Source organism: Ictalurus furcatus, chromosome 13, assembly GCF_023375685.1.
Source record: "Ictalurus furcatus strain D&B chromosome 13, Billie_1.0, whole genome shotgun sequence".
Taxonomy (NCBI): domain Eukaryota; kingdom Metazoa; phylum Chordata; class Actinopteri; order Siluriformes; family Ictaluridae; genus Ictalurus; species Ictalurus furcatus.
In genome coordinates, this window is record NC_071267.1 from 16,259,416 (window position 1) to 16,287,035 (window position 27,620).

Below are 27,620 nucleotides of genomic sequence, written 5' to 3' on the forward strand. Positions count from 1 at the left end.
CCAAGACCAGAATCCTGCGGTCCTAAAAGCTGCATGCCTTATGCTACCACAATTACAAGATAGTAGATGTGTACAAAATGACGGCACACATGGACGCAGCAGATCTATACTCCCGGAAAAGTTATTTGTTACTGTTTGTGTTGCTTTTGCTGTTATTTATTTTGGACTGTAATGTTGAGGCATACTTAGCGTATAGCCGTCCTGACACCACATGCAATCACCTCGAGTTTGCCTGTAAACAAATACCAGAGACGATTGCTACACCACCGGGATCAGTTTGGGTTACTTACCTTTGCACATCCTGTCTATTGTCTGTCCTACTGTACCACATGGTCTAATTTACATACACGTTTACAGACATGCAATTGCACATGCACCTTTGCACATCCTGTCTTATTGTTTGTCCTACTTTCTTATTGTCTACTGTACCACTTTATTTAATTTACTATTTTATATTAATGTGTCTTTTCTATATTGTTGTCTGAAGAACTCAGGTAATACCATTACAACCTTGTTGTTTCACAGCATTACAATGACGACACACAGTCTTCTTATTCTTATTCAACTGCACTGAACAAAAATGTACCAAAGTTGAGTAGTATAAATTAAGGGGAACACAAGGGGAACATGCCTCTATAGTGTGGTCTATAAAGTGGTGCCAGCAACTGTCCTTCTGTCAGCAGTGAAACACAGACAGGTTTAAGCCCGGGCAGTCTACATGCTAAGCAATCTTAATGTAAATATGTATGAGAAGTCACTCTGCCACCCCTAGTCCTCAGAGACCCTTAGCCATTGCGCATATTAGAAGAACACATTCTCATCTCTTAACACACCATAGCCAGCTAATCTAAAGCCCTAAATAAATACATTTAAAAATATATATTACTGTCAACAATAATAGTGTTGGATGTCCATTCCAACTGCCATTAAGCATAAACCTTTATCTTTACTTTATATGGCAGCATTTTTATTAGCAGTTTATTCAAATTCACATGCTAATTGAATTTCGCTTATGGACGTGCATAATCCGAGCCATAATTCAAATTCAGCTGCAAACCACGTATTTGCATACCTTCTTTGCGCACAGAAATATCCAATGGCTTCCGAAAGTAAACTGCAAAGTCCATCTGACATTTCACACTAAAAAAGTAATAGCATCCTTCCATTTGTGATTGCACTCTCTCATAAAGTCTGGAAAATGCTGCGATAAGGACTGGATTCCAAACCTCAAGCTACCATACTACAACACCGTACTAGATCAAATAGTTAAGCATGAAACACTTTATCGATTTGTAAACGTTATAACAAGTAATCTTTCACTAGAGGCTAGGTTTTTGAGAAAGTGAGTCGCTGAAAAGCACTGAAATGTAAAGGCTTAAAAGTGAATTTCTTTTAGTCTGGGAGAACATGAAAACAGTCATATCATGTCTGTCGCCATGGCAACCAGAAGCATGCCAAACATCTCTTCTACTCAACATTTGACTCACATACAATGAGGATGATCAGCGAGTGTATGCATGTGTGCTTGTGTGTGAGACTCAAGCTTCATGTTAATAACAGCTCTTTCGGTGTGCAAGTAGGATCACAGGGTTTCCGTGTCTCTGAGAGTCTGCATTCTTCTCTGCACTAGCAGCACTGTGCTCATGCTGGCGCCACGAATATAAAATACAGAGCTCAATCAGACAGTTCCGCTGTTACGGAAGGGCTGAACCTTTACACCACTGAACAGCCTGAGGGCATGACTATCCTACAAGAGGTGCTGCATTTCAGTTAACATTTCCATCACCTTTCTCACAAAGGCCTTTTGAGGGCTGCAACCTCAGATGAAAACATTCTTATTATGCCAACACTTAGCAGGTCTGTGCACTAGGGTTCACAAAGTTAAGTGGTCTAAAACATTTGCACACGGACTGAACAAAATGTAGTATACTGGGTTTTAACCTGTATACAAATACTGGGAAGATGTACAATAGTATGTGTATAAGTGTGTGTGTGTGTGTGTGTGAGAATGAAAGCGACACAGGTCATCACCATGGACACACTGAAAGCAGGTGAAAGCTGAGGGTGGTTGTCGTGGCGACAGGCACTAACTCACCTTGAGGTCTCTGTGCACAATGTCATGCTGGTGAATATGATTGACGCTCTCGAGGATCTGATTGATGCACTGGCTGTGAGAACGAGAGACAGAGGGAGAAAAGAGGAGTGGGAGCTAAGGCACAGTGAACATTTACATCATTTCAACGCATTAAAATAACGTCGTTTGTTTTTCTCACTCTGATAACTGTTAGAAGAGACCCCAAATGCGAATGGCTTAAAAATGCAGGCGTTGTTATTCTTTAACCTGCACAAAACAGTCACACTCTGCTCTCTCCCTCCGAGTGCAGAGTTCTTGATGTGTCTGCTTTAAGCAGTACATTCTGAGGGAAACGTTTGTTCCTCATTGTTCCTTATTACCTCAATACTCTTACTAGTGTGACGCTGTTGTTACACAATAAGATTCACAGTTCCTCGTTCGAGTGTTACTGCTTTACTCAGTCGTGTGTATATTAGCACTACTGTTTCAAGATTGAATCATGTATACTATGCGTTGTGACCAGAGTTTGGAGTACTCTTTATCACTTATACTCACGCCAGCTCTTAAATACTAAACTACAACGAATGCGGCTCTCTCAGTCATTTTTGCACCTGATTTTGGTTATTCAGTGAACACCCAGTTCTACAGTAATATGCCGTAATCTGTTGGATGGAAAAAGCATCTGGCGAATGAATAAATGCACAAGATATACATTTACTAACGACAAAGCTTAGCCTGACTTCTCCCCCTATTGAAAAGAGCTAAAGGATAGCCATCGATCGCTGGAGGTCAAATATATTGTAGAGCAGATGTTCACCTGTCTACAGTTGACCAAGCTTTGGCCAAACAGATGGATAAATTTGTTACAGCAATAAAGGAAATTGAATTGAAGTGACATTTGAGAAGAGTGGAAGGAGAGAAAGAAGGCACGAGGGAGACAAGCAATAGATAGAGAGAGAAAGAAAGAAAAGAAAAGAGAAGGAAGGAAAGAAAGAAAAAGAAAGAGGAAAAAGAAAAATAAAGAGAGGAAAAAGAGAAAGAAAGAAAGAAAGAAAGAAAGAGTAAAAAGAAAGAAAAGAAAAGAGAAGGAAGGAAGGAAAGAAAGAAAGAAAGAAAGAAAGAAAGAAAGAAAAAGAAAAAAGAGAAAACAGAAAGAGGAAAAAGAAAAACAAGGAAAAAGAAAGAGGAAAAAGAAAGAGAAAAAAGAAAAAGAAAGCGGAAAAAAAGAGGAAAAAGAAAGCGAGAGAGAGGAAAAAGAAGAAAAAGAAAGAAAAAAGAAAAAGAAAGCGAGAGAGGAAAAAGAAAGAGAGAAAAAATAGAGGAAAAAGAAAAAGAAAGTGAGAGGAGATGGATGGATATAATGAGCTGGGCAGATGACTATACCAAAGAAGTAAGGTGGGGGAGGAAAAAAAAAAAGATGTGAATGTCTATTCATGATCGAAAAGGGCAGCAATTTTCTTTGCCCAAATTTGGTTGAACTTGGAGCCCAACATTCCATTCCCAGGACAGCAAGCATCCTAGTGTTCAGAAAAAAGGCCGTTTTCCTCTCAGTCCAACACACACACACACACAGGTTTCAATTCCAATCCCCTCCACTACGCAGAAAAGTTCAATATTGTAAATGAGTGCTTTATCTACTGGAGAATAAAGGCACGCATTGAGGCACAATGCAGGTCAAGTATATAGCACTGAGGATTCAGTGTCATGCATGGAAACAAATCCATTCAAGGTATGCTTCGTTTGTGTCAGAGATTAAATATATGACAAAATTCCAGAAAATCTTATATTTAGTCGACAAAATGGCTCCACTATATGGGCAATAATTACTATTTTTTATTTTATGCTATACTATTTACACATTTTATGTTATACTACGTTTACACACTGCGATTGTAATATGCTACGCAATTTATTACAAGACAATGTAACAGTAAAATCATAACGTATGTTTCATATTCTAATATGACATTTCTGGGTAAAAACAGATATTTAGGTGGAAAATAATGCATGGCTGGACTTCCATAGAGTTAATCTACAGTCAGCTTGATATCCAGGCCCGTGAAGCAAACTAACCACGCCTTTCAATCTACTGCTCGTGCAATGACAGGGGGCAGCGTAACGCACTCGGAGGAAAGAGCTACACGCTCACTAACGCATGCATTAGCACACAGGGGCCCGTGATTGGCTAGTGTCACTGTGATTGATAGGAGAGACAGAGTATGCCGCCTCTCCCTCCCTTTTGGCTTGTGGCCATGGATCGCTATGGCATCGTCGGGATTCAAACTTGCGATCTGCGGAAGGCAAACGTTTTTCTGTTGTGCCACTCATGATGAGGGACATGAATTAATGGTTAAATGGGCAGTTAAAAACCGGCCTTTATTTATTCAAACAGACTTTATGAACAGACTCATCTGGAACCTCAGAGATGGTCAGAATGCTCTCACAATACTAAAGAAATTGCATTTGTGTAGTACAATGCAAAACGAGCAGTACAGGCAAAAGCCTGCAATTATATTGCACGCGTCTGTGATATCTATATTGAAAAGGCTAATATTGTAATAACAGTTAACAAATGGTATATTGCACCCTACTGTTGAGAAAAAGTGGCTTCCTGTTAAACTCTGAAAGAAGTACTGGAGGAACAGCACATATATACTGGGGGAAGAGAGTTGCAATCTGGCAGTTACAGCACAGAAAGTCTTGCCACCTAAACAAAATCAGTCAGTAGAACTCTTATTAGGGTGCTTATTAGCTGCCCAGGTTAGTAAACACATCAGCCTAACGCAACTGAAGGAGGAAAACAAGAGAGAGAACAATGAGGAGTGGTGTGGGCAGTGAGTAAGGAAAGAAGGGGATGAGAAAAAAGTAGATGAGAGGATGGGGAAGGAGAGGGGATATGGGCATGGAAAGGAGTTGGGGTGGGGAGGTTCTACCTGTCGACAAGTTATAACTCGGCTAATAACGCTTCCATAATGGCACCATTAAAGAGCACTCCAGTTTTACTGCACTTAAGAGAGCCTCCACTTCCTCACTCACTGTGTGCTTTTAAAAACACAACACCATGGTCATGTGCGCGTGTGCGTGTGTGTGTGTGTGTGTGTGTGTGTGTGTGTGTGTGACCCGCATGCTGCAGGGCGCAGAGCAGTAACCACGGCAACAGTAAATTGGAGAACTGGAGTGCCCACCTCGCATCAGCTTCACTGTAATACTCTCTGGCAACGATGTCTTCAAACAGCTCCCCTCCAGTCACTCTGCAGAGAGAGAGAGAGAGAGAAAGAGAGAGAGAGACAGAGAGAGAGAGAGACAGAGAAAAAGAGACAGAAAGAGAGAGAGAAAGAGACAGAATGAGAAAGAGAGAGTGAGCGAGAGAGAGAGAGAAAGAGAGACCGAGAAAAAGAGAGACAGGGAGCGAGAGAGAGACAGCATGACAGAGAGACAACATGAGAGAGAGATAGAGTGAGTGAGTGAGAAAGAGAGAGAAAGAGAGAGAGAGAGAGAGAGAGAGAGAGAGAGAGAGAGAGAGAGAGAGAGAGATGCACTCATGTATACGCACACAGTCACAATGGTGCAGTAATCACTTCTGGTTTGCAACAGCATGGTTTTGCAATTCTCCTCAACAATACCTACTGCTGAATAAAATGCAAATCCTTTTAGCATGAAGGAGTCCAGTGCTTGGAAGAGAACAGTGCTACAAATTACACAACATAAGCTGCTACACTAAACACAGTAACATCCACACTCATGGAATAACAGCGTATTGAGCTGTGTGCTAATGTTCTTTATTACATATTGTCTTGATGTAATATGTGTGTGTGTGTGTGTGTGTGTGTGTGTCCAGTCATACTTACAGGTCAAAGACCAGGTAATGAAAACCTTCTTCTGAAATACTGTCATGTAGTCGAACTGAGGAGATTTAAAAAAGAAAATTAATTAAATAAATAAAGAAAGAAAGAAAGAAGAGCACACAACTTCATGTTTCGTGATGAACTTAAGCAAACACAATATTAGACACAGCCAACAACATCTTGCCCTCAAAACACATGAATTAAAACACCTTATTCTGACATCACATTGTTATGCAAGAGGCTGTCCACAGAGGCTGGAAGATAGGTGTGTGTGTATACAATCACTATATTACAGAGTCACACAACGAGTGTGGGAGAGGCAGAACAGGGTGGATGAGTGAAAAGCCTAAAGAAAAAGAAAAAACAGAGGGTCTGGAGAGAGAGAGAGAGAGAGCGAGAGAGAGAGCGAGAGAGAGAGCGAAAGAAGTGAACACAAAAAAGGACAGAAATGTGAAAAGAGTGATATATGGAGGGAGAAAGAGAAAGAGTAAGTAAATACTGCCCAGAATAGCAGAAGCCTTCAGGGAGTCCTGAGAGAAAGAGCAACTTAGCAACTGGGCGAAGAGCTAAACAAGGAAGAATGGAGAGAGAAATATAAAGAAGAGGAAGAAAAAAAAAGAACCCTCCCAAATGGCATATTATGAAGTAGGGCTGCAACTAACAGTTGTTTTCATAATCGATTAATTGGATGATTTTTTTTAATTAATCGGAAGAAAAAAACCCAAACTTTGAATAACATTTTTTCATTTATTTAAAGTAAAATCCACAAACTAAGTGCTACAAATATGAACTTCAGACTAAAATTTTACATAATATACAGTGACCTCCACTAATATTGTTGCTCCACTAAAACTTTATAGATGCACAAAAAAGCACTCATAATTAAACTACAATCCTAAATTAATAATAAAACCTCACTGTCACTGCACCTTCTCTTACTCACTGCCTTTAGGCATACTGTTTTACTGGTGTTTACTTTGCTCCCACCATTTTAATTTGACATTACAGATCTTACTTGTGCTACACTGTTTATCACCGCGTCTACACATTGCTAGTGAGGACCAACACAGCCTTGTTACCAATAGATCGCTCCTGTTATAATAAACGAAAGAAGTTACACTGAAAGCATGTAAATACACCATATAATGACAATAAACTTGAATTAAAGTAAAACTTTTAAGCAACTCGCACCAAGTTCCCCAAGTCCTTGCACACAGTGGAGCATACAGGATATAAACATAACTTTGCATCACTGCCGTGCTTCCTTGCTACACAAGCTCTTTGTAAAGTCTGCAGATCTTCTTCACGGCATTTAATATAAAATGCTCCTCTGCCTTAGAGGACTTGGCGGTCACACATTTTTTTTCCACCGTCACCTGACGATTACGCCTCCATCTGATGCTGACTGATGTCACGCTGGGCATAAAAGGTAACACTGAAACAGTAAACTGAAGAAAGTCATTGTCAGTGACTCTGGGTATTCTGCTACAGCGAGCGGCATCACATTACATCACATTGCGTCACATTGTACTTCCGGTTAGTAAAAAATACTAGCGTTTCCTTTGAGACGATACTACCTTTCTAAAATTCATACACTAGATGGTAGACTACATAGTGCATAGTGTAAGTGTACAGTACGTCATATGGGACACAACTTTGGTCTGTACTCTCTGATGCACGTTTTCAGAACAGAAGTAACGCATGTAGATGTAAATGTACCCCGTGCAGACCAATTAATCGATAATGAGATTCAATGACAATGATTTTCATCATCGATTACTGTCTATTTTATCGATTAGTTATTGCAGCTCTATTAAGAAGTATCAAAGATGTTATAGGGAGACGTGCACGCTTTAATTACTTGAAATATCCTCTTCTGGTTATATTAAGAGGAAATCACAGAAACCGTTACACCATTAAAGGCACTAGGGATGCACCATGACATTTTCATTTTCGATACCAACATCAGAGCTCTGAGTATCAGCTGATGCCGATACTGCTCTGAGACCGACTTCCTCACAGGCGTGTTAGACTGGTGATGAAACTGAACTCTGCAGAGCAGTAAATCTGTTAAAGCACGTTAAGTGTCTCTGGCTTATTGTACTTCTTTACTGAAAATGAGAAGGGGTCCATCGAATCCACTGCTTTAAAATCACACCAAAAACCAAACTAATTCTCAAATACTCTTAGGTTTGTGAAAACATCGTTTTTATTCCTGCATTCCGGTCTACAAATACAACATTTTCAAAAATATCACAAAAATACAGAAACTATTTGAAAACGCTCACATTAGCACACCAGTCCAGTAAGTCATTAACTGTTATGTAAAACACCTCAAGAATCCTAGTAAGCGTAAGCATGCGTATTGAGCTTAAGAAAAAATGAAAACACGGAAATCCACAAACGTGGCCCAAAAGAAAGACAAACACTAATAATAATTCATGTGTGGACTGACACGGAGGTAGAACTACTGCTTAAGGTTACATGTGAATACAAAGTGGTTGTCTTGGTCTTATCTTAAAATCTCTGTTCGCAGTGCGGTTTCTACAATCAGAGAGGTGTATTCAGGAACAGCACAGTGTGTATTATAGTCTGGTGTCTCCAGGTCAGCAGCCATAATAAACAGAGCCCTAACACATTCAGATAACATAAGAAAAAGCAGTGGGAATGGGAATGGGCAGGTTAATGCTGTGATGGTTTTTCACACTGAAAAACAGTGAATATGGAGGGATTTTTTTACTGCAAAGTACAATAACAATTATACTATAATTTGACTAGTTTGCCCTTGGGGATAAATAAAGTCCATCCATCCATCGATCCCTCCCATCCATCCATCCCTCCCTCCCTCCAATCCCATCCATCCCTCCCTCCCTCGCCCCTCCCTTCCATCCCATCCATTTCTCCCTCCCCCCCAACCCTCCCTCTATCCCAACCCCCCCATCCATCCACCCCTCCAATCCCATCCATCCCTCCATCACCCCTCCCTTCCATCCCATCCATTCCTCCCTCCCAACCCTCCCTCCATCCCTCCCTCCCAACCCTCCCTCCATCCATCCATCCCACCAATCCCATCCATCCCTCCATCCATCCCTCCCTCCCTTCCATCCCATCCATTCCTCCCTCCCTCCATCCATCCATCCCTCCCATCAATCCCTCCCAACCCTCCCTCCATCCCTCCCAACCCTCCCTCCCATCCCATCTATCCCTCCCTGCCTCACCCCTCCCTTCCATCCCATCCATCCATGCATCCCAACCATCCCTCCCATCCCTCCATCCATCCCTCCCTCGTCCATCCCTCCCTCATCCATCCCATCCGTCACTCCCATCCATCCCATCCCTCACTCACCTTATCCATCCCTCCCTCCCATCCAATTTCAAAGCTTTACATTTTCTAATTGGATTTCGAGTAATAAATCAGTAAAATATGTCTAGGTTTACTGTAATCTTAGTGGACACTCAGTGGTTAAGATGTTGGACTACTGATCAGAAGATCAGTAAGTTCAAATCCCAGCACTGTCAAGCTGCCATTATTGGGCCCATGAGCAAGGCCCTTAACACTCAACTGCTCAGTTGTATAAATGAAATGAAGGTAAGTCGCTCTGGATAAGGGCATCTGCCAAAATGCCATAAATGTAAATATTAGGAAATACTAGATGAATTTGACTATATTCAAGATATTTTAACATGATATCATTCTTGCAGTGCTAGAATTTCTCCATATTGTAGGGTGTTGAAAAGCTTTGTTCGCCTTTTTTTTTTTTAAACCACTTGTTTAAAAAACATCTGTATACATATAAACAGGGCTTTAATAACTGAGTCACATAAAAATTTTGAGTTTCCATCAGGGTTCTGCTGTTTCTCATAACTTGACAGAAGCTTGCAAACAAATCTAGCTCCACTCTTCATTTTTCCCCTCCAAAGCCACGCTCCTTAAACGCAAAGTGCCTCGGCCTAAATAGTAGCGTAAGAGGGAGCGCTTTCTGAATTGATGGGTAACATGATTGACAGGTAGAGACACCTCCTAGTCCTGATTGGTGAGTTTGTGGTGATACAGAGACCTGAGTTTTTCATCCTAGTAAATATTTTATTGACAGCTGGCAGAACGAGAAAACAACTGCCAAATACTGGATTCACTGGCTTGACCTTTTAGAACCATTTCTGAATTTCAATAAAGGTAGAATTAATGCTAATTGACAACTATAACCAGTCCCTCCAGGATTTTGCGATCACAGAAATTAATGCGAAATCGAGCAAACTCCGCAATATTCGGAGATGCTTGCAATTTTTTCAAAATTACCACAGATTTTTTGCAGATTTGGGCCAAAACGCATCATGTGACATTATCACAACGTACATTCAGTCAAAACCCTCTTCAATTCACATCTCGAACATGAGTGAAGCTAAAACCAATAAACATTACTGTGGAAAAACTGCATAAAACAATTTCGTGTAACTGCAATTTCGCCAAATTAAGTAGTTTTCCACAAAAAAAAGCATAAAAACCTCTGCAATTGCATTTCTAACATTTTGACTCATCTTTATTCAAGGATTAGATCAATTCTTTTCCTTACTCTTTTTCTTTGTGACAAGAGGAAAACTGATGAGTGTGCATTCACATCCCTGTAATGTATTTACCCTCACACCCCTCTGTCTTTTTTGTTTCATACTGCATTTTTCATTCCTATGCATACAGCACTTCACGTCCATCATCCAAGATCACCCGAGATCGTGATTTAATTCCGTGTTGTTTGGGTAAAATTGTACTTTATGTCATGCCAACGAGAAAGAGATGGAGTGAGAGAGAGAGGCTGTGAGGAGAAAATACGAGAGGGAGACTTAGAAAAGGACCAACTGCGATAAACGAGAAGTACGAGCACTCTGACCTCTCTCTCCTCGCTTTTCTCTCAAGAACTCCTCGATTTCTTTCCTCCCTTTTTGCTCCCTTTGTTCGCCATTTATCTGCAGTCCAAGCAGAAAACATGACAAGTTGTCCCTTTGAGGGACGCAAGGAAAGCAAGCGAGCAAAAAGGAAAAGCCTCAGGAAACAAAGCGAGGTGCAGGGAGCCGATATGGAACACACGACTCACATTGCAGCAGGGGAGAGAGAGAGAGAGAGAGATGGAAGAACGACGGCTAAGGAGAAATATATCATAACAAACCAGTGAACCTTGGCATTGACAGATGTTTATTTATGATTATGTGTTGATTACAAACCCCTTATACGGCTTGGGAATATTCATACAACGCGTTTTAATAAGCTAATCTCGATTTCGGATCTAATCTGAGCAGCGGTTTCTGTGCTTCTGAACAGAGCCAGGTGTTGGGAACGTGTTGGGCTACACAGCTGCAATACCAAACTCATCTGTTTCTGGCTTCGGGAAAATAGAAACAGATTCAGTGCCAAAATGCATCTTAAACTGAGGCGTCACAAAATAGAACTAGGTCCTTAAACCAGGTGCTGTTTCTTTCATCCTTTCTCCCATTCTCCTCCTGCTCGCTGCATTCCTGGGCTTGCTGCTGATAATTACTGCGTATGAGCACCAAAGCCTCCTGCACCAGGCGCCCCCTCTGGCTCCTACCCGTCCCTCACCCCAACACACTATTTATAGGCCTTATTATAGAGCTGAGCTCCCTGTCGCTTTCTTTAAGCATCCCTCATCTACCATTGTCCTTTATTTCCCCCTGTAACAATGACACAATGAGCCTTCTCCCACATCCACATACACACACAGCTGTAAGGACATACACAGCGTTAGGTTAGCGTTAGGCTGTTTTTCCACAGGAACCTATGGCACTTGATTCTTGGTCTAGTTTTTTGCTCACAGTGGTGACCGTACAAACATCTGCATCATGTCATCGCAAGAGGCTATGCTGAACAGGAAATAAGTGCATGGATTAAAATGGTTTCTGTTGAACTGACTCTTTAACAAGAATATCTTAACTGCAACCAAATTACTGATGGCTCATTAGTGAAGGCTTTTTAAATTTCATTAACTTCAGCACGGATACTTGATGAATATAGCATAGCGTGGATTTTTTTGGCATAGAATGGTCATGATTATCACGATTCTGCACAATTTTATAAGGAACAATACGCATATTTATTTAGTTACCACAGAAGAGCACGGGAGTACCATTATCCTAGTGGATGTCTATGAATGATGGCTCGTCAACAGTTTGAAATACTCATTACGATTTCAAGAGCAAGATCAGAAGTTCAAAAGGATCCAGCAATGCATCAGCTAGTTAAATAATTAGTAGAAATGTTTCTGTTCTTATGTCCATAGCAACTCATCAGTTTCTTGTGGATGAAAAGTGGTCTTAATAAACATGCTCCGTGTGTACCGCATCACTCAGTCAGTACATTTACATGCACAACAATAATCCAATATTAAGCATTTTAAGACAATACTCTGATTAAGAAATTACCACGTAAACAGCGATTATTGATGACCTTAATCCGGCTAAAGTCATACTCGAAGTAAACACAAATCGAATTAAGACATGTGGAGTACTCCTATTTTAGTCGCATTATCGAAGTGCATTATAGAGATGTACACACCTCAGATATTTTCATTGCATTTTGTGACAGGACACGTACACACACGGCAGTGCTCAACCGTTTGACGGCAAACAAGAGAGCACGGCTGCGTTCGGAAACCGTGTACTTACCTACTATGTAGTAGGCGAAATACATGCATTTCTATATACTATATATTAGGTAAGAATGCGGTTTCAGACGCAGCCCGTGGCTTCAAGCAGTCGTCCATTTGCACATATAGCATGACAAATAATTATCTGCACTTGAAACCTTCATAAAATTTTAAATGAAACACCCAAAACTGTATATTATACCATAATGAAGACCAACTGTGTGTCGATACGTAACATTCTGGAGGGAACGTTGGATTACGTGGCGTGGGGACGTAATGACATGTGACGTTAGTCGATTTATGTTCTAGAACATCTAAAATAGGAACATGAAAGAAATATTCTAAAAGCAACTCATGTAAACACCTTAATCACAATATTGTCTTATTCAGAATAAGGTCAATAATTACATTACTGCTGTCCATATAAATGTAGTCACTGTGACTCACTTGCTAAAGTCATTTATTTTGTACATTTAGTCATTGTTTAGTAATTGGGAATTTAATATTTAGTACATAATAGTCACTTCTTTAGGACATGTTTGCTCCTTCTCACTGTAAGCAGATGTCTGGGTCACTTTAAACCTCACTCACAGCTTAGATTTCTGACATTCCTCCTCTTTTCCTTCTATAGATTCAAGAATGTGTGTGTAGGTATGTGTGTGTGGTCTTGTGGTACAACGTCTCCATTGGTTATAGCACATGAGGGGTAACAGTGGCGCTTATTTTAATGGAATGGTTACTTGAGTGCAAATGTTACTGAATCAAATCTGTTCTTGCACTGGGAAACAAATCAAGGTTGTGATTTTAATGCAATTATTTGTTCAGCGCTACAATAACAACATCCATCCAGCAAAAATTATGTTACTTTCAACTGACTCTTGACGAATATAGGACAAAACAAAAACCCCATGTGATTGTGCTAGCTGAGAAAATACATAGCACCATGCTCCCTTTCTTATTTTTCCACATACTATATGGTATTGCATAGCAAGTGATGCAGTAATACATAATTAGGCAGCAAGTAACGGAGCTGCTAGACCAAATCCGTTAAACCATACAACTGGAACCACTGCTACTGAACCAGCAAACAACAGAGAAACAATTAGCATTACTAATAAACAATTGCTAATAAACAATAACTCCATTACTAACGAACAAAAACATCTTCAGACTAGAACCTACTCACCAATATTTGGGTGTTTGAGAAGACGACAGATTCGGGCCTCTCGTTCCAGCTTCTGGTGATCTACAGAAAGGAGGAAAGAGGGGAAAAAGGGACAGTTACAAAACTAGAAATAATATAGCAACCCTGTCTGACTCCCCGAAGAGTGAGTGACCTGGTGTAAACCACTGCTTAAGCTTTTCCCCACTGAAAACTGGTGACATGGCCCTCAAAACAGAAGCATGAAACAGCACAGCATTCAAACACACACACACACAAACACACAGAGAGAGAGAGAGAGCGCTGAGAGTGGAAAAGGAGTGAAGGAGTTAGTTAGGCAGGCAGGGGCTTGTTCCCCTCGCTGCTGAGCGTGTTGTTAGGGAACATCGCTGCGTTAGCACTCCTGCCTGCATGGCCTGAATGTATGGATGGCTTGCGATGCTCTCCCTAATGAACACGGCTTTGAACACAAACACACACACACTCAAGCAGTGATAAGTGTGTCCAAGTTGGCTGGAGAGAAACCCATAATGAAACCAATAATGAAACCCTTAAGACACGATCTGACAACATAAAGGAGAGCCCTGAGGAGAACCTTGATAAATAAGCGTGGTTTGGCATGTAGGTATCTTTTGCTAATAACTGGAAAACCTGCACACAATAATCCAACTACCTTTCTGCTAATTTGACATTAAGCATCACAGGCAACATTAGCATCTGTGGAAATAACTCCATGAACTGAAGTGTATTATTACTAATTTATTATTTATTTACTGAGGAAAATGATCCAATATTACATATCTGTGAATGGCAAAACTAGGTGAACCTTTCCTTTCAGTATCTGGTGTGACCTTCTTGTGCAGCAATAACTGTAACGAAACGTTTCCAGTAACTGTTGATCAGTCCTGCACATCGACTTGGAGGAATTTTAGTCCATTCCTCAGTACAGAACAGCTTCAGCTCTGGGATGATGGTGGGTTTCCTCACACAAACTGCTTGCTTCAGGTCCTTCCACAACATTTCTACAGGATTAAGGTCAGGACTTTGACTTGACAACTACAAAACATTAACTTTATTCTTCTTTAACCATTCTTTGGTAAAATAACTTGTGTGCTTAGGGTCATTGTCTTGCTGCATGACCCACTTTCTTTTGAGTTTCAGTTTATGAACAGATGTCCTGATATTTTCCTTTAAAATTCGCTGGTATATTTCAGAATTCATTGATCCATCAATGATGACAAGTCATCCTGTCCCAGATGCAGCAAAACTGGCCCAAACCATGATACTACCACCAGCATGTTTCACAGATGGAATAAGATTCTTGTGCTGGAATGCAGTGTTTTCTTTTCTCCAAAGATAACCCTTCTCATTTAAACCATTTTGTTCCAGAGGTCTTCTGGCTTGTCCACATGATGTTTAGCAAACTGCAGATGGGCAGCAACGTTCTTTTTGGAGAGCAGTGGCTTTCTCCTTGTAACCCTGCCATGCACACCATTGTTGTTCAGTGTTCTCTTTATGGTGGACTCATGAACATTAACATTTGCTCATGTCAGAATGGCCTTTAGTTGCTTAGAAGTTACCCTGGCTCCTTTGTGACCTTATGGACTATTACACGTCTTGCTCTTGTAGTGATCTTTCTTGGTCCACCACTCCTGGGGAGGGTAACAATGATCGTAACTTATCTCCATTTGTGCACAATCTGTCTGACTGTGGATTGGTGGATTCCAAACGCTTCAGAGATGGTTTTGTAACCTTTTCCAGCCCGATGAGCAACAACTCTTTTTCTGAGGTCCTCAGAAATCTCCTTGCCATGATACGTTTCCACAAACATGTTGTGAAGATTAGACTTTGATAGATCCTTGTTCTTGAAATAAAACAGCGCTCACTCCCACCTGATCATTAACCAACTGACTGAAAACACCTGACTCTAATTTTATTTTCAAACTAACTGCTAATCCTAGAGATTCACATTCTTTTGCCACTCAGAGACATGTAATATTGGATAATTTTCCTCAATAAATAAATGAACAAGTAGAATATTTTTATCACATTTGTTTAATTGGGTTCTCTTTGTCTACTTTTATGATTTGGGTTAACATATGGTGTTTGAGGTAATATTTATGCAGATATATAGAAAATACAAGGGTTCACAAACTTTCAAGCACCACCATATATATTTATACAAGTCACATGATCCGTCTGCTTATCCATTTGGTTTCACACTTAAGCACAGCAATCATTCAGGATAGCAAAGCAAATCGTGTAATCCACCATACAAAAGCACACCTGTCAGCTCTGCAGTGTCGACACCTCATCATATATAGCTCTTTAAGGGCTTCATTAAGGGTTGTGCATGATGGAAAAGGTCAAAGGTCATTTCTTTTGTCAAAACCTGGCAGTGAAAAGTATTGTCCCATCCTAATTAGTTAAAGTAGTTATCCAGTTATCTTTTCAAATGTTTTTTTGTGGCAAAAAAAGAAAAGCTTTCCATGAGCACAGGTGATCAAGAGGTGTCCTCTTGTGTCTTAGCCATACAATACTAATAACATGGTGGTTATTTAAGGGCTTGATGGCAATTACCAGTATTTAGAGAGCAGGGAGACTGATGAGCAATAAAATGTCGATATTGGGTATACAAAATACACTAGGAGTTTTTAAATAATAAATATTGCTAAAAGATAAAATCAACAGATTTATTAAATAATATTTTTACGGATCATTCTTACAAGCTGAAAAATGTACATTATGTTGTCCAACACAATAGGCGTACAAAATACGTAAGTCGTCTAAAATGTCATAGAGCCACACAACTAAAAAGCAAGCACTCTCATCTAAAAGTTTCCATGAACTTGAGCACAGACATTCTGCATAAACATTGCATTACTGAGCAGGATTGACCAGCAAAATTCAAAAGGAGTTTTAAAACCACAAAACATCAACATGATGCTGAGATTTTGGAGGGAATATATTTGCATTTCTGAATAGACTTTCAATATTTGTCAATATTTTGTATAAACACAGAGGTTTGTTAAGGACTTTGTGTAGCTCCAATGCCAGGCTACACAGAACAGTGTATACACAAATACCTTTTGTTTAAATTTCCATAACATCATTGTGACTTCCCAGAACTGCAAATATCAAGATGATAAGCACATTTCGCTTTTGAATAAGGTTAGGAAAGTTGGCTAATGGGGATAAGATTGTACATTTGTGAACCGGGTAGTAACATGCTTTAATAATTGATTAGATATCCTCACATAAATGATACTGTAGTCTAAATTATGCATGCAAAGCATTACATTTATACAAGTTTCCACTGCTATTGCTAGGCTAACACCCATGCTATTCAATTTGGCACAAATTGGCAGGTCACAGGTTGTCAAGTAACATTTGGAGAATTCTCACCTTTTCAAAAGTCCAAATCATAGTTCAGTGCTGCCTGATGAGAAATATGCATCTCTACTCCACTTGCACTTTATTCCAATCTACCCTTAGCAATTGACATCTAAAACATCCAATGGAAAGATGATAAAATCACACTGCTTATTTAACTAGCATGCCCACTGGCTGCCAGAAGTGGCTGTCAAAACTGCAGATCTCCCATCCACGTAGTATGAATTATCACTGCGGGAAACAGACACAGATTGGTAAATGGTCTGGACTTATATAGCTCTTTTTTCCAAAGCACTTTATACTGTCTCTCATTCACCCATTCACACACACACACTCACACACCAATGGTAGCAGAGCTGCCATGTAAGGCACCAACTTGCCATCGGGAGCAACTTGGAGATCAGTGTCTTGTCCAAGGACACTTCAGCATGTGGAGTCATGTGGGCCGGGAATCAAACCGCCAACCCTACGATTAGCGGACAACCCGCTCTACCACCCGAGTCACAGCCGCCACAGATTAATGAAATATTCTGCAAAAGTTGGAAAAATAACATCTAGACAGACTGACATGTTGGAAAACTATTGTAATGTGGCAGTTATGCAAAGTATAATGCTGTTTTTTATACTTTTATGTAACTCTGCTAGTACAAATGTTGTTTACTCACAGGTTTACTGAACTCACAACTATACACGTCAAATATTAGGACTCTCAGCAGTGAAAATGTTGATATACGTATATGGATCAGACTTGCTAGACTGGACAGAAAGTAGGATTAAGGGTCCTAGCGTATTTCAAACCATGTGTTTATATCAGCTGATTCAAGGATATAAAGGAATCTAATCTAATCTAATCTAAAGGGGAATATAAAGGAAGTGTGAGTAACTTTGAATCCTCGCATGACAATGGTCGATGTGTACAATCCCCACAAGTCCGTTATAGATATGAAAACCTACACTGAACTGCCTATAAAGATCATTTGAAATCACTAAGCTGAAATGTGTCTAAAGTCTGATTGATTTTGTGTTATACTCCCTAGGAAAGATATTCCCCATAGCGCTGAAATGAAGCTGAGGTGGAGTCGCTACTTAAAATACATTGCTGAAGGGTATGTGATTCTCTGTACGTTCTCCAATTCTTATAAAAACAAGAGTGCGAGCACACTGAAGCATATTAACCAGAACATTAACAGACACTCCAGGCAGGAGAGCAAACAGGTGAGTGTGGGGTTTTTTTTTTCTTCTACTCATCATCTCTGCTCCTCTTGTCTCATGACTTTCTTCTTTCTGCTTATCATCTTGGCTCACTCACCCTCAGGCTGGATCCAAGCTTCTCGTTTCCTCAAACCCCCTCACACACATGCAGAGCGTAATGCCCCAAGCTAACAGCATTTCATCCTGTCCCCTGACCCTGCCTATGATTATCTTTAGACTGCCGCTGTTATGAATACACTCCCTTCTGCTCTACTGACCACCCGAAGTGTCAGTGTGATCACACTGCTCCAGTCCGGTCTCAACCGAACCAAAAGAGACAGAGGGAGGAAATGAGAATCTATACAGCAGAGAAAGGAGTCCAGGGGAATCAAAGTGGGTGTGGTCTAAAACTTGCTGTTTTTATTTATTTTAATTAAATATGAACCTAACCACTAAGCCTGTACAATTTTCATTTAATAATGATTTTTTTTTTTTTGTAAATAATTAAACCAGAGCAGAGATCTGGTCTATGGCAGCTATATGGAGCAGCTCTGAGACCACACATAACAAATGGCACCGAACAGCTCAAACAGAGCCTTACTGTAAAGGAGCACAAGCACAGAAACTAGGGCTGAAACTAACGATTATTTTCATAATCAGTTGTGACAAATTTTTATTTTCTGTGATTTTTTTTTCTGAAAAAACATGTTCTTTCACATTCTGCCTGATATTGTCCTTCAAAAACTGTGCAAATTGAAGGCAATGAAGAAGGTATTAAATGTATCTTTGTGGGCTATGCTATACAGTGAGCAAACGATTAAAAAAAAAAAAATTCATTATATTTTGAAAACAAAAAACAACTGATTGTCCACAAGCTTTAAAGCAGAAGTTAAATCACTATATTAAAAATACTAAAAAAAGAAAAACAAAAGCAGAAACTAAGGGTTAACTGGTAAGAGGTTGAATGTTCTGCAGTAACACACACATTCACTCATCTGAACACAGTAACATGTTTCTTTATTCTGTAAATGTACGACACTTCTTACATTTCTATACAATTCCATGTTATAACCCCATTACAGTTACTGCTCTCATAAAAACACTCTTACTTCTGTTTGTAAATATCGCTAAATATAGCATCAAACATCATATTTGATCAAAATGAATATTTCAGTCAGAGTTATTGCGTTTCCTTTCTATCGTGCACAGTTTGTTTGACGCGTGCGTGGACTCGCGCTCATTCAGTGAAGTTTAATGGAGACTCGCTCGCTGTCAGGATGAGTCTTTATGTAAAATGGAAATACTGGTGTGAATTTCTAAAATGTATAGATAAGGATGTAAAGGTAAAAATGTCATTTCTGAGCTGAAGAAAACATGTCTGGAACACGTTAAACAGCACACGCATCTGTCGCCGCTTCTGACACGACATGCCACGTTAATACACTTACGAGATTTGCAATTTTGGGCTTGGCCCATTTTTATTGCCCAGGAATCTGTATAACATCCAATACAAATGGAGTTCTATGAACCTTTTATTTCCCTCCAAGTAAAGCACTTTGGGCTTACATTTTCCTTTAAACCTTATAATAAATACAAAACTAAACACTTTATTAAAAAAAAAAAAAAAAAAAAAAAAAAAAAAATTCCAAATCTACTGCAGATAATCCTTTGATTATTAATGTTTGTCATTAGCATTAATTATTGCAAGTTTCAAACCAATTAATCTAACAGATAACTGCCTCATATTTGTTGTTGCGCTCTTTCATGGGTGTGTTGTACAGTGTTAATGTAGACCAACCAGTCAGACCTACTCGGTCTTACTGTATTTACTTTCGCCAGCCAAACCACACATTTGGTATCTTAGCAGACCAAGATGCACATTTCCTCTCTCTCAGTACACACACACACACACACACACACACACACACACACACACGAAACTGGAGAGGAAGTTCCATTACTATAGTACACTGGAGACGCCAGTGAGACACGTCAGCACACTGCTATCACCACTGCTCCAATTTCACTACAGATCACACACACGCACCACACAGTAATTTACACACCACACACACACACGACTCACAGTAATTCTCACACACACACACACACACACACACACACACACACACACACCCTAAACGCTCACTCACTAACACACACACGCACGCACTCAGCCCAAATGTGCTGCATAATTAAATGAGGGTGTGGAGATAGGATTGGTTCCAGGCCCTGACACTGATTCTACATAAAGACAAATTGAAAGAAGGCCTGAAAGATAAGAAATGAGATGGTGGGAGCCACAAAACACAATCAAATGCTCTGAACACACAGTCAACTAATTTGTACAGTGGCACATGTGTAGCTAACTAAAGCATGAAACATAAAAAGAGGGATTATCCATAATATAATGAAGGGGGAGGGGGGGTTGTCCATGCTGGTAAAAGGGAATATTAAATGAGAAGAGAAACTCAAACCCTGATTTCCACCTGCATGAGAACAAAAACCAAATGCGGAAGCAAGAGAGGCAACATTTGCTACCGAGTTGTGCACATGCATATACAACACCTGAACAAATTTTTAATCTCCGCTGCATCTCAGCAGATGGTCACTGGTATGACCAGAACGCAGCTCCAGCGCAACTGGGAATGTAAACACTGTGCACACATGAAGAACATTTATATATTTATAGGTCTGTATATATTGATTGTAAGGATCAATGCAGTGTTGCTTCTGAATAAAAGGAGGTGCTGACCTCGCTATAATTATGAACGCTGAGACACTTGGAAAGGCCATTGTCACCATTCAAGGAACGGCAACTGCATTCCAGAGCAAGAGGCACAAATGAGTCTTAAGTCTGCTTTTGTGTGTGTGTGTGTGTGTGTGTGTGTGTGTGTGTGTGTCTGTTTACTCTACCCTTCTATTATTAATTGAGTCATGTGACCATCAGTTCATTCATTCCTAGGTTTTATGACTAATGCCAAGTGGGCCAGAATCTTCTCTTCATTAATGGCTGCTCTCAAAAGCTTTTCCTGCCTCTTCAATTGGACATCTGCACTGCCATTACTGATTTACACTGCCACTTCCCATTCCTCAATCTTAACCACTGTGCAAGCGTGCACCTCAGCTCACAGACCTCAAAGGAGACAAAGAGGAACAAGCCGTCCTTCTTCTGTGAACCAGAGTAAGAGGAGAAAGACTCCCTGCCTATAATTAGTGAGCTACAAAAAAACAAAAAACAAAAGTTTGTCTTGCAAGTAGAGCTCTCGCAATAGATGTCACTTTGTGAATGATCAGATTATTGATTATTCAGTCCGTACAGAATTTCACAGGTTTTCTTTTGTGATGGTTGTGGCCAAAAATGCTTGCTTTTCCTGCGGCTTTAAAAATAAATAAATAAATAAATAAACAAATAAACACATTATTATTTTTTTTTAAACATTAAGTTTTATGCAGGTCTTTTCCCTGGAAAACTACTTGAGTTGGCGCAATTGCATGAAATTGTTGTGCACAGTCTCTCGCAGTGATGTTTGTTGGTAAAGGAGAACTTTTAGCTGTTATTGAGTTATTTATAACTCAGTACAAATTCAGATTTGTTCTTCAGTACAAATCCACAGCATCCAGATGAGATTACCCATTGAAGCAAGGGTGAGACTTCGGCATAAACTGTTAGGGGAAGTGCGAATGTTACAGTTATCCGAGTAGGACCATCCATCACATAAACGTTATGAGAATGTGAAAACTAGTAAGAAACCAGCCTGTGAGTAAGAACTACTAGATAACTGTAGCAGCTCAGAGCCCTGATTTAGCAGAATACAGCTTTAAAAATGACACCACCATACCTTAAGCACTACAACCTAACTGGAAAAAGGAGAGCAAACATGGGAAAATGTTTGACATTGGTTTGTCAATGGAAAACCAGTTATCCAGCCAACATACAGCTGATGCCATTGGTGAAGAAAGCTAGTAACAACCAGTCAATCCTGCTTTTATACGTCTTCAGACCACATTGCTTTAGTCGACTGAAATGCCACTCTAATAATAATATTTTCAGTTGGGCTTTGTCATCAGTTTTTGGCAAGTACTTTGACAAGTGGCCACACCTGTCTCTTTGCACTCGATATTCACACCCGCAGAGAAAATGTAAATGCCTAGAAATAACTTGTGTCCTAAAAAAAACAACAAAATAAATAAATAAATAAATAAAACACTTGTATTCAAGCGCAGAGGCAGTGTCAGAGACTCGTGAGAGACCTGTGATATGGTTCATACTGGTCGGTTTCTTATGAAAGATACTATTCAGTACATCCCTGTCTGGTGCCAACAGATGGAGGGTGTGGGAATACACAATTTAGGGTCACTAAGATCAACTGATCCTCTGCTTATTCCATATTGTCATAGGAAACATCAGCGTGATATACATTGCTTATTCAAGATAGCATCTGTTGAATGCTTAGGTCAAACTAAGACTTTACACTTGAATCAGTCTGACTGTTTCTTTGATCACTGTCCGAGTCAAATGTGAATGCGGTACCCTAGGTGTGGTAAATGCTAAATGGTGCACTTATATTGCGCTTTTATCCAAAGCGCTTTACACTGTGTCTCATTCACCCATTCACACACACTCACACACCAGTGGTCGCAGAGCTGCGATGCGAGGCGCTAACTTGCCATCGGGAGCAACTTGGGGTTCAGTGTCTTGCCCAAGGACACTTCGGCATGTGGAGTCATGTGGGCCGGAAATCAAACCGCCAACCCTACGATTAGTGGACAACCCGCTCCAACACCTGATCCACAGCCACCCCAGGTGTGGATACAGATATGTTCATTGGATCAGGCATGCTGAAATTCTCTGCAGGCTCCTGTAGCTTCTCGCTTCCTTTGTAACACCTCTAAGGATGGCCCACTGGATACCTATAAAATTACAATGAATGTCTCCGTTAGATAGACTACACTACAGCATGGAACAGCATACTCCGATGAAGTAGACTGATGCTCTCATCTGCAATAAAGAATTCTGCTAAAGATAGTTCCAATTCTCCTGCTCTGCAAGCGGCAAGTCCTTTTATCAACATTTTGGTCCATGTTCACGGTGGTTTATGTTTCCTACTTCACCCACAAAGCTTTAGTCAGTTCAGCTCTCCCACCTCCTCAGCTATACACTCTATAAGCTTAAACGTTCATGCTAATACTGCAATCATGCTCTTCAACTTATCTAACTAGCCCAGCCGAGTCAGTGTCGTACAGCTGAAACACATTATGCAGTATTGCATGATTTCAGGTTTTCAATCACAGATATTAACGTAAAATCAAGCAATCTCTGCAATATTTTGTTAAAAACACAGCAGATTTGGGCCAAGACATGCCATGTGATGTCATCACAATGCGCACTCAACCAAAGCACTCTTAGATTCAAGTGCGTCGAACATGAGTACAGCTAAAAGGTCTCATTTACCAACAAACATCACTGCAAAAAAACCCGTGCAAAATAATTTAATCAATTGCAATTTTACAAATTCAAGTAGATTTCTGCAAAAAAAAAGCACAAAAAAACCTCTCCAAGTTACACTGCAAACTTTTGAAAAAAGCTGCAGCAAAATCAAGCATTTTTGGCCGCAACAATCACCCCCAAAAAAACCCCACAACCCTCTGCAGATTGGCTTGATCATTATGGTGACATTGAACGTCACTGGAAAATGGTGAGTGAGAAAAGTACCTCGCTCTTTTATTTTTAGGAGCTAACCACCAAATCTAATCACTATGTTTGAGATTGTTGATCATTTTTCTCCTGTGAAATGCCATTGTAACTGCGTCAGCAATGCCTCTTAGGCTATATCAGACAGCCATTAACTTCTCACAGGAAAACAAATACAGCACCGACCAACAAATTAGCACCAGAATCACTCGACGCATATCACAAATATTTCAACAGCAATCTAGTGAATGTGTTTCAGGGTGGAGTGATTCAGAGCTGGACAGGGACAGCTGAACATGTCCTAAAGCAGAGATTGTTAGATCAGGGTTACGCTTCAAGCTGGGGAGGCCTGGTGTAAGCTCTGCACATGTGGCCCAGGATTTCTAGCCTTGCCAATGTTCTCTGGTGCTAAAAAAAAAAGAAAGAAAAAAAAGAAAAGAAAAATACAAAACCTGGGAACTAACATTAAAGGCAGCTCGAAAGAATCTGTTGCAGGTCTGTCCAACAGAACCTCAGATTTATCTCTACAGGGACCACCATAAGAGCTAACGGCCATAAAAGCTAAGCGATCTTTCCTCCACAGAACAATAAATAATAAAGCTTGGCTACGCGTTCCACCTTCATTGGAGCTGATGAGGATGTTCACAGAACCACAAACACTGTGATAATGCCAAAATTACAGCCACTTCGTGTTCCGTGACTTGTCAAGATAATGCCTTCATTAAGGTGCTTGGGAGAGAGAGAGAGAGAGAGAGAGAGAGAGACAGACAGAAGGTAGCTGAGCAGAGAGAGCACACACAGTAACAATCTATAAATCCAGACACCTGTATAATTCCATGCAGGTATCTAGGAGAAAAGTTCGTGCGTGTTGTGTGTTTTATGGGAACACAAAGTCAGAGAGATGGAAAGTGGAGATCCTTCAAAGGGATTCCAATTCCCAGAAAGCGTGCTCACTTATTTAACACATTAAATATTCATTCAACCACCACTCCATTTATCTATCCGTGTGGGTGGGTGCGTGCGTGCGTGCGTGCGTGTGTGTGCGTGTGTGTGTGTGTGTGCGTGTGTGTGTGTGTGTGTGTGTGTGTGCGTGTATGTGAGTACAGGGCCAATGCGTAGCTTGATTGTGCTGAGGCTTGGGGATTTCTCGCTCAATTACTAGCCCACAAATGTGAAGCACTCTCACTTTTGTTGCAATCAACTAATCTGCTGCAGCCAGTAGCAGGAACAGTTGAACACGCAGGCTTGTTGTGCGCTCGGGTTTAGTCCTGCTTGTGTCTCAATCCATACAACATGAAAACTATAGGCTTTATTACAAATCATAAAAAAGATTCAGTCTTGCCAACGGTCATCTTGTTCCATTCCACTCGCTCAGCCTGGCACTGCATTGGCCCAGTGCTCACCATGGACATGCATTTCAGTATTACTGCCATCAACAGACACTTCAGGCCACTAGAGCATGCTGAACAGATGGACTTGATGTGATTTCAGGCTGGATCTGGAGATCCACATGACCTACAAATACAGTTCTGTGATTCCCTCTGTTTTTTGTATATATCTCATACTAAATAGTTTTATATCTTCAAACCAAAAAAAAAACATAAAACAAAGACAACCTGAGTAAATACACAACACAGTTATTGATTTTTTTTTTTATTGAAGCAGGAAAAAACACATTATCCAACACCTATCACCAGTGTGAAAAACTAAGTGCCCCCTTAAACTTAAAATCTGGTTGTGCCACCTTTAGCATCAATATCGGCAATCAAACGATAACTGGAGATCAGTCTTTCACTTACTTCTAGGACTAGGATTTACTCATATACTTTGGATCGTTGTCTTGCTGCATAATCCAGTTGCGCTTGAGTTTCAACTTACAAACTGAAGACCGTATATTCTCCTTTAGGATTTTTTGGTAGAAAGCAGAATTCAAGTTTCCCTCAATTACTGCAAGTTGTCCAGGCCCTGAAGCAGCAAAGCATCCCCACACCATCACACTTCCACCACCACGCTTGACCGTAGGTATGAATTCTGTGTTTGGTTTACACCGGATGTAATGCGACACCTGTCTTCCAAACAGTTCCACTTTCGGCTCATCGAACCACAGAACATTCTCCCAAAAGGTTTGAGCATCATCAAGGTGTGTTTTGGCAAAATTCAGACGAGCCATAATGTTCTTCTGGTTGAGCAGTGGTTTTCACCTAATCACTTTTCCATGGATGTTATTTTTGCCCAGTGTCTTTCTGATAGTGGAGTCATGAACAGTCACCTTTATTGATGCAAGAGAGGCTTGTAGTTCCTTTGATGTTGTCCTTGGCTCATTTGTGACTTTATTTTGTTTTAATTTCTGAAACAATTTAGTATGAGATATACAAAAAAACAGAATAAATCTGTTTTTTCACAGCACTGTACATCAGTAAACTAGGACATGATTACAGCTACTAATTTAGTCCTACATAGAGTAACTGCCTGTCTTCTTTAAAGGTCACACAAATCAAATGGTTTATGTTACACTGTCTGTGCACGTCATATTACGTGTGCAAAGCATAGTCATAGTTACGCTCTGACCTAGCATTAATGAAGCATTAATGAAGAAAAACACCACATGAGCTTACACACAGTGTCATATTGGCCAGCGCTATCAAATTATATCACTGACAACAACTTGAATTTCTTAGAGTTTTAGTAACTTAGTTTGTTCCCTTTTTCTGCTTTAATGACAGTGTGCACCTTCTGTTTATTTCCCATTTTAAATAAAAATTTCCCAGAATTTCAATGTGGTCTCAAACTATTGAACGCCACTATATATTTGCTTAAATGCATTTTTATAAAATATTTAAGTTAATCTTTCATTTATTCTAATATAAAAATGTATTTCATGTTAAGACACGATTGAAATCAAACAGGTATTTTTATGCAACACTACTGTACTGCTGCCAGTTTATGGCGACTCTATGACATCATGTATCGCAGAAATGCCTTCGAGAATCTACTTACATGTATTATCCTTTAATCGCAGCGTTTAGCGGCTCTGATCATTTTTTAACCTGCATGGCCCCAACAAATCGAATGCTGATGGTGATCCTTTTCTCCTCCTCTTAAATCTCACTGTCTTGGTATCTTTTCTATCATCCATGTCAATCACTATTATACTCACGGAAAAGCTTGCTTACGTTTCTGTACCACAAGCTTGCTTAAGTAAGAAAAGGGTTGAATTATTTAATTTTTGCTTTTTCTGACTGCAAACATGTTTGTTAGTTTGTTCACAAATACATGCATGCTTATATTTCATAATAAGATCTTAATATTGAGGGTGTTTCATGGTGGTTTGATCCTGAGCTACAGTCTGTGTGGAGTTTCACACGTTCTTCCCGGATCCACGCGGATTTCCTAAGGGTCCTCGGGTTTCCTCCAACCTCCCACAAAAAAATGAAAATGTGCCAGTAGGTGTGAATGAGTGTGTGAATGTGTGTGTGTGTGTGCGTGCATGGTGCCTTGCAATGGATTGGTGTCTCATCCAGCGTGTATTCCCACCTCATGCTCAAACTTCAGATCCATCATGACCCTACTCAGGACTAGGTGACTCCTTTATTCACTCATCTTCAGT

General features: G+C 40.1%; 1 protein-coding gene across 11 annotated transcripts in view; it reads right to left on the bottom strand.

Annotated features, from left to right (window-relative positions):
• The window catches only part of camk2g1 (calcium/calmodulin-dependent protein kinase (CaM kinase) II gamma 1), a 74,947-nt gene that overhangs the window by 22,339 nt on the left and 24,988 nt on the right, over positions 1-27,620 (bottom strand). For all 11 annotated transcript variants that reach the window (XM_053639159.1, XM_053639156.1, XM_053639161.1 and 8 more), the window contains exons 3-6: positions 13,759-13,818; positions 5,923-5,977; positions 5,260-5,325; positions 2,096-2,168 (exon numbers count right to left, since the gene is read on the bottom strand). In XM_053639159.1, the coding sequence (XP_053495134.1) occupies positions 2,096-2,168; positions 5,260-5,325; positions 5,923-5,977; positions 13,759-13,818 (254 nt within the window). The remainder of the gene's footprint in view (positions 1-2,095; positions 2,169-5,259; positions 5,326-5,922; positions 5,978-13,758; positions 13,819-27,620) is intronic.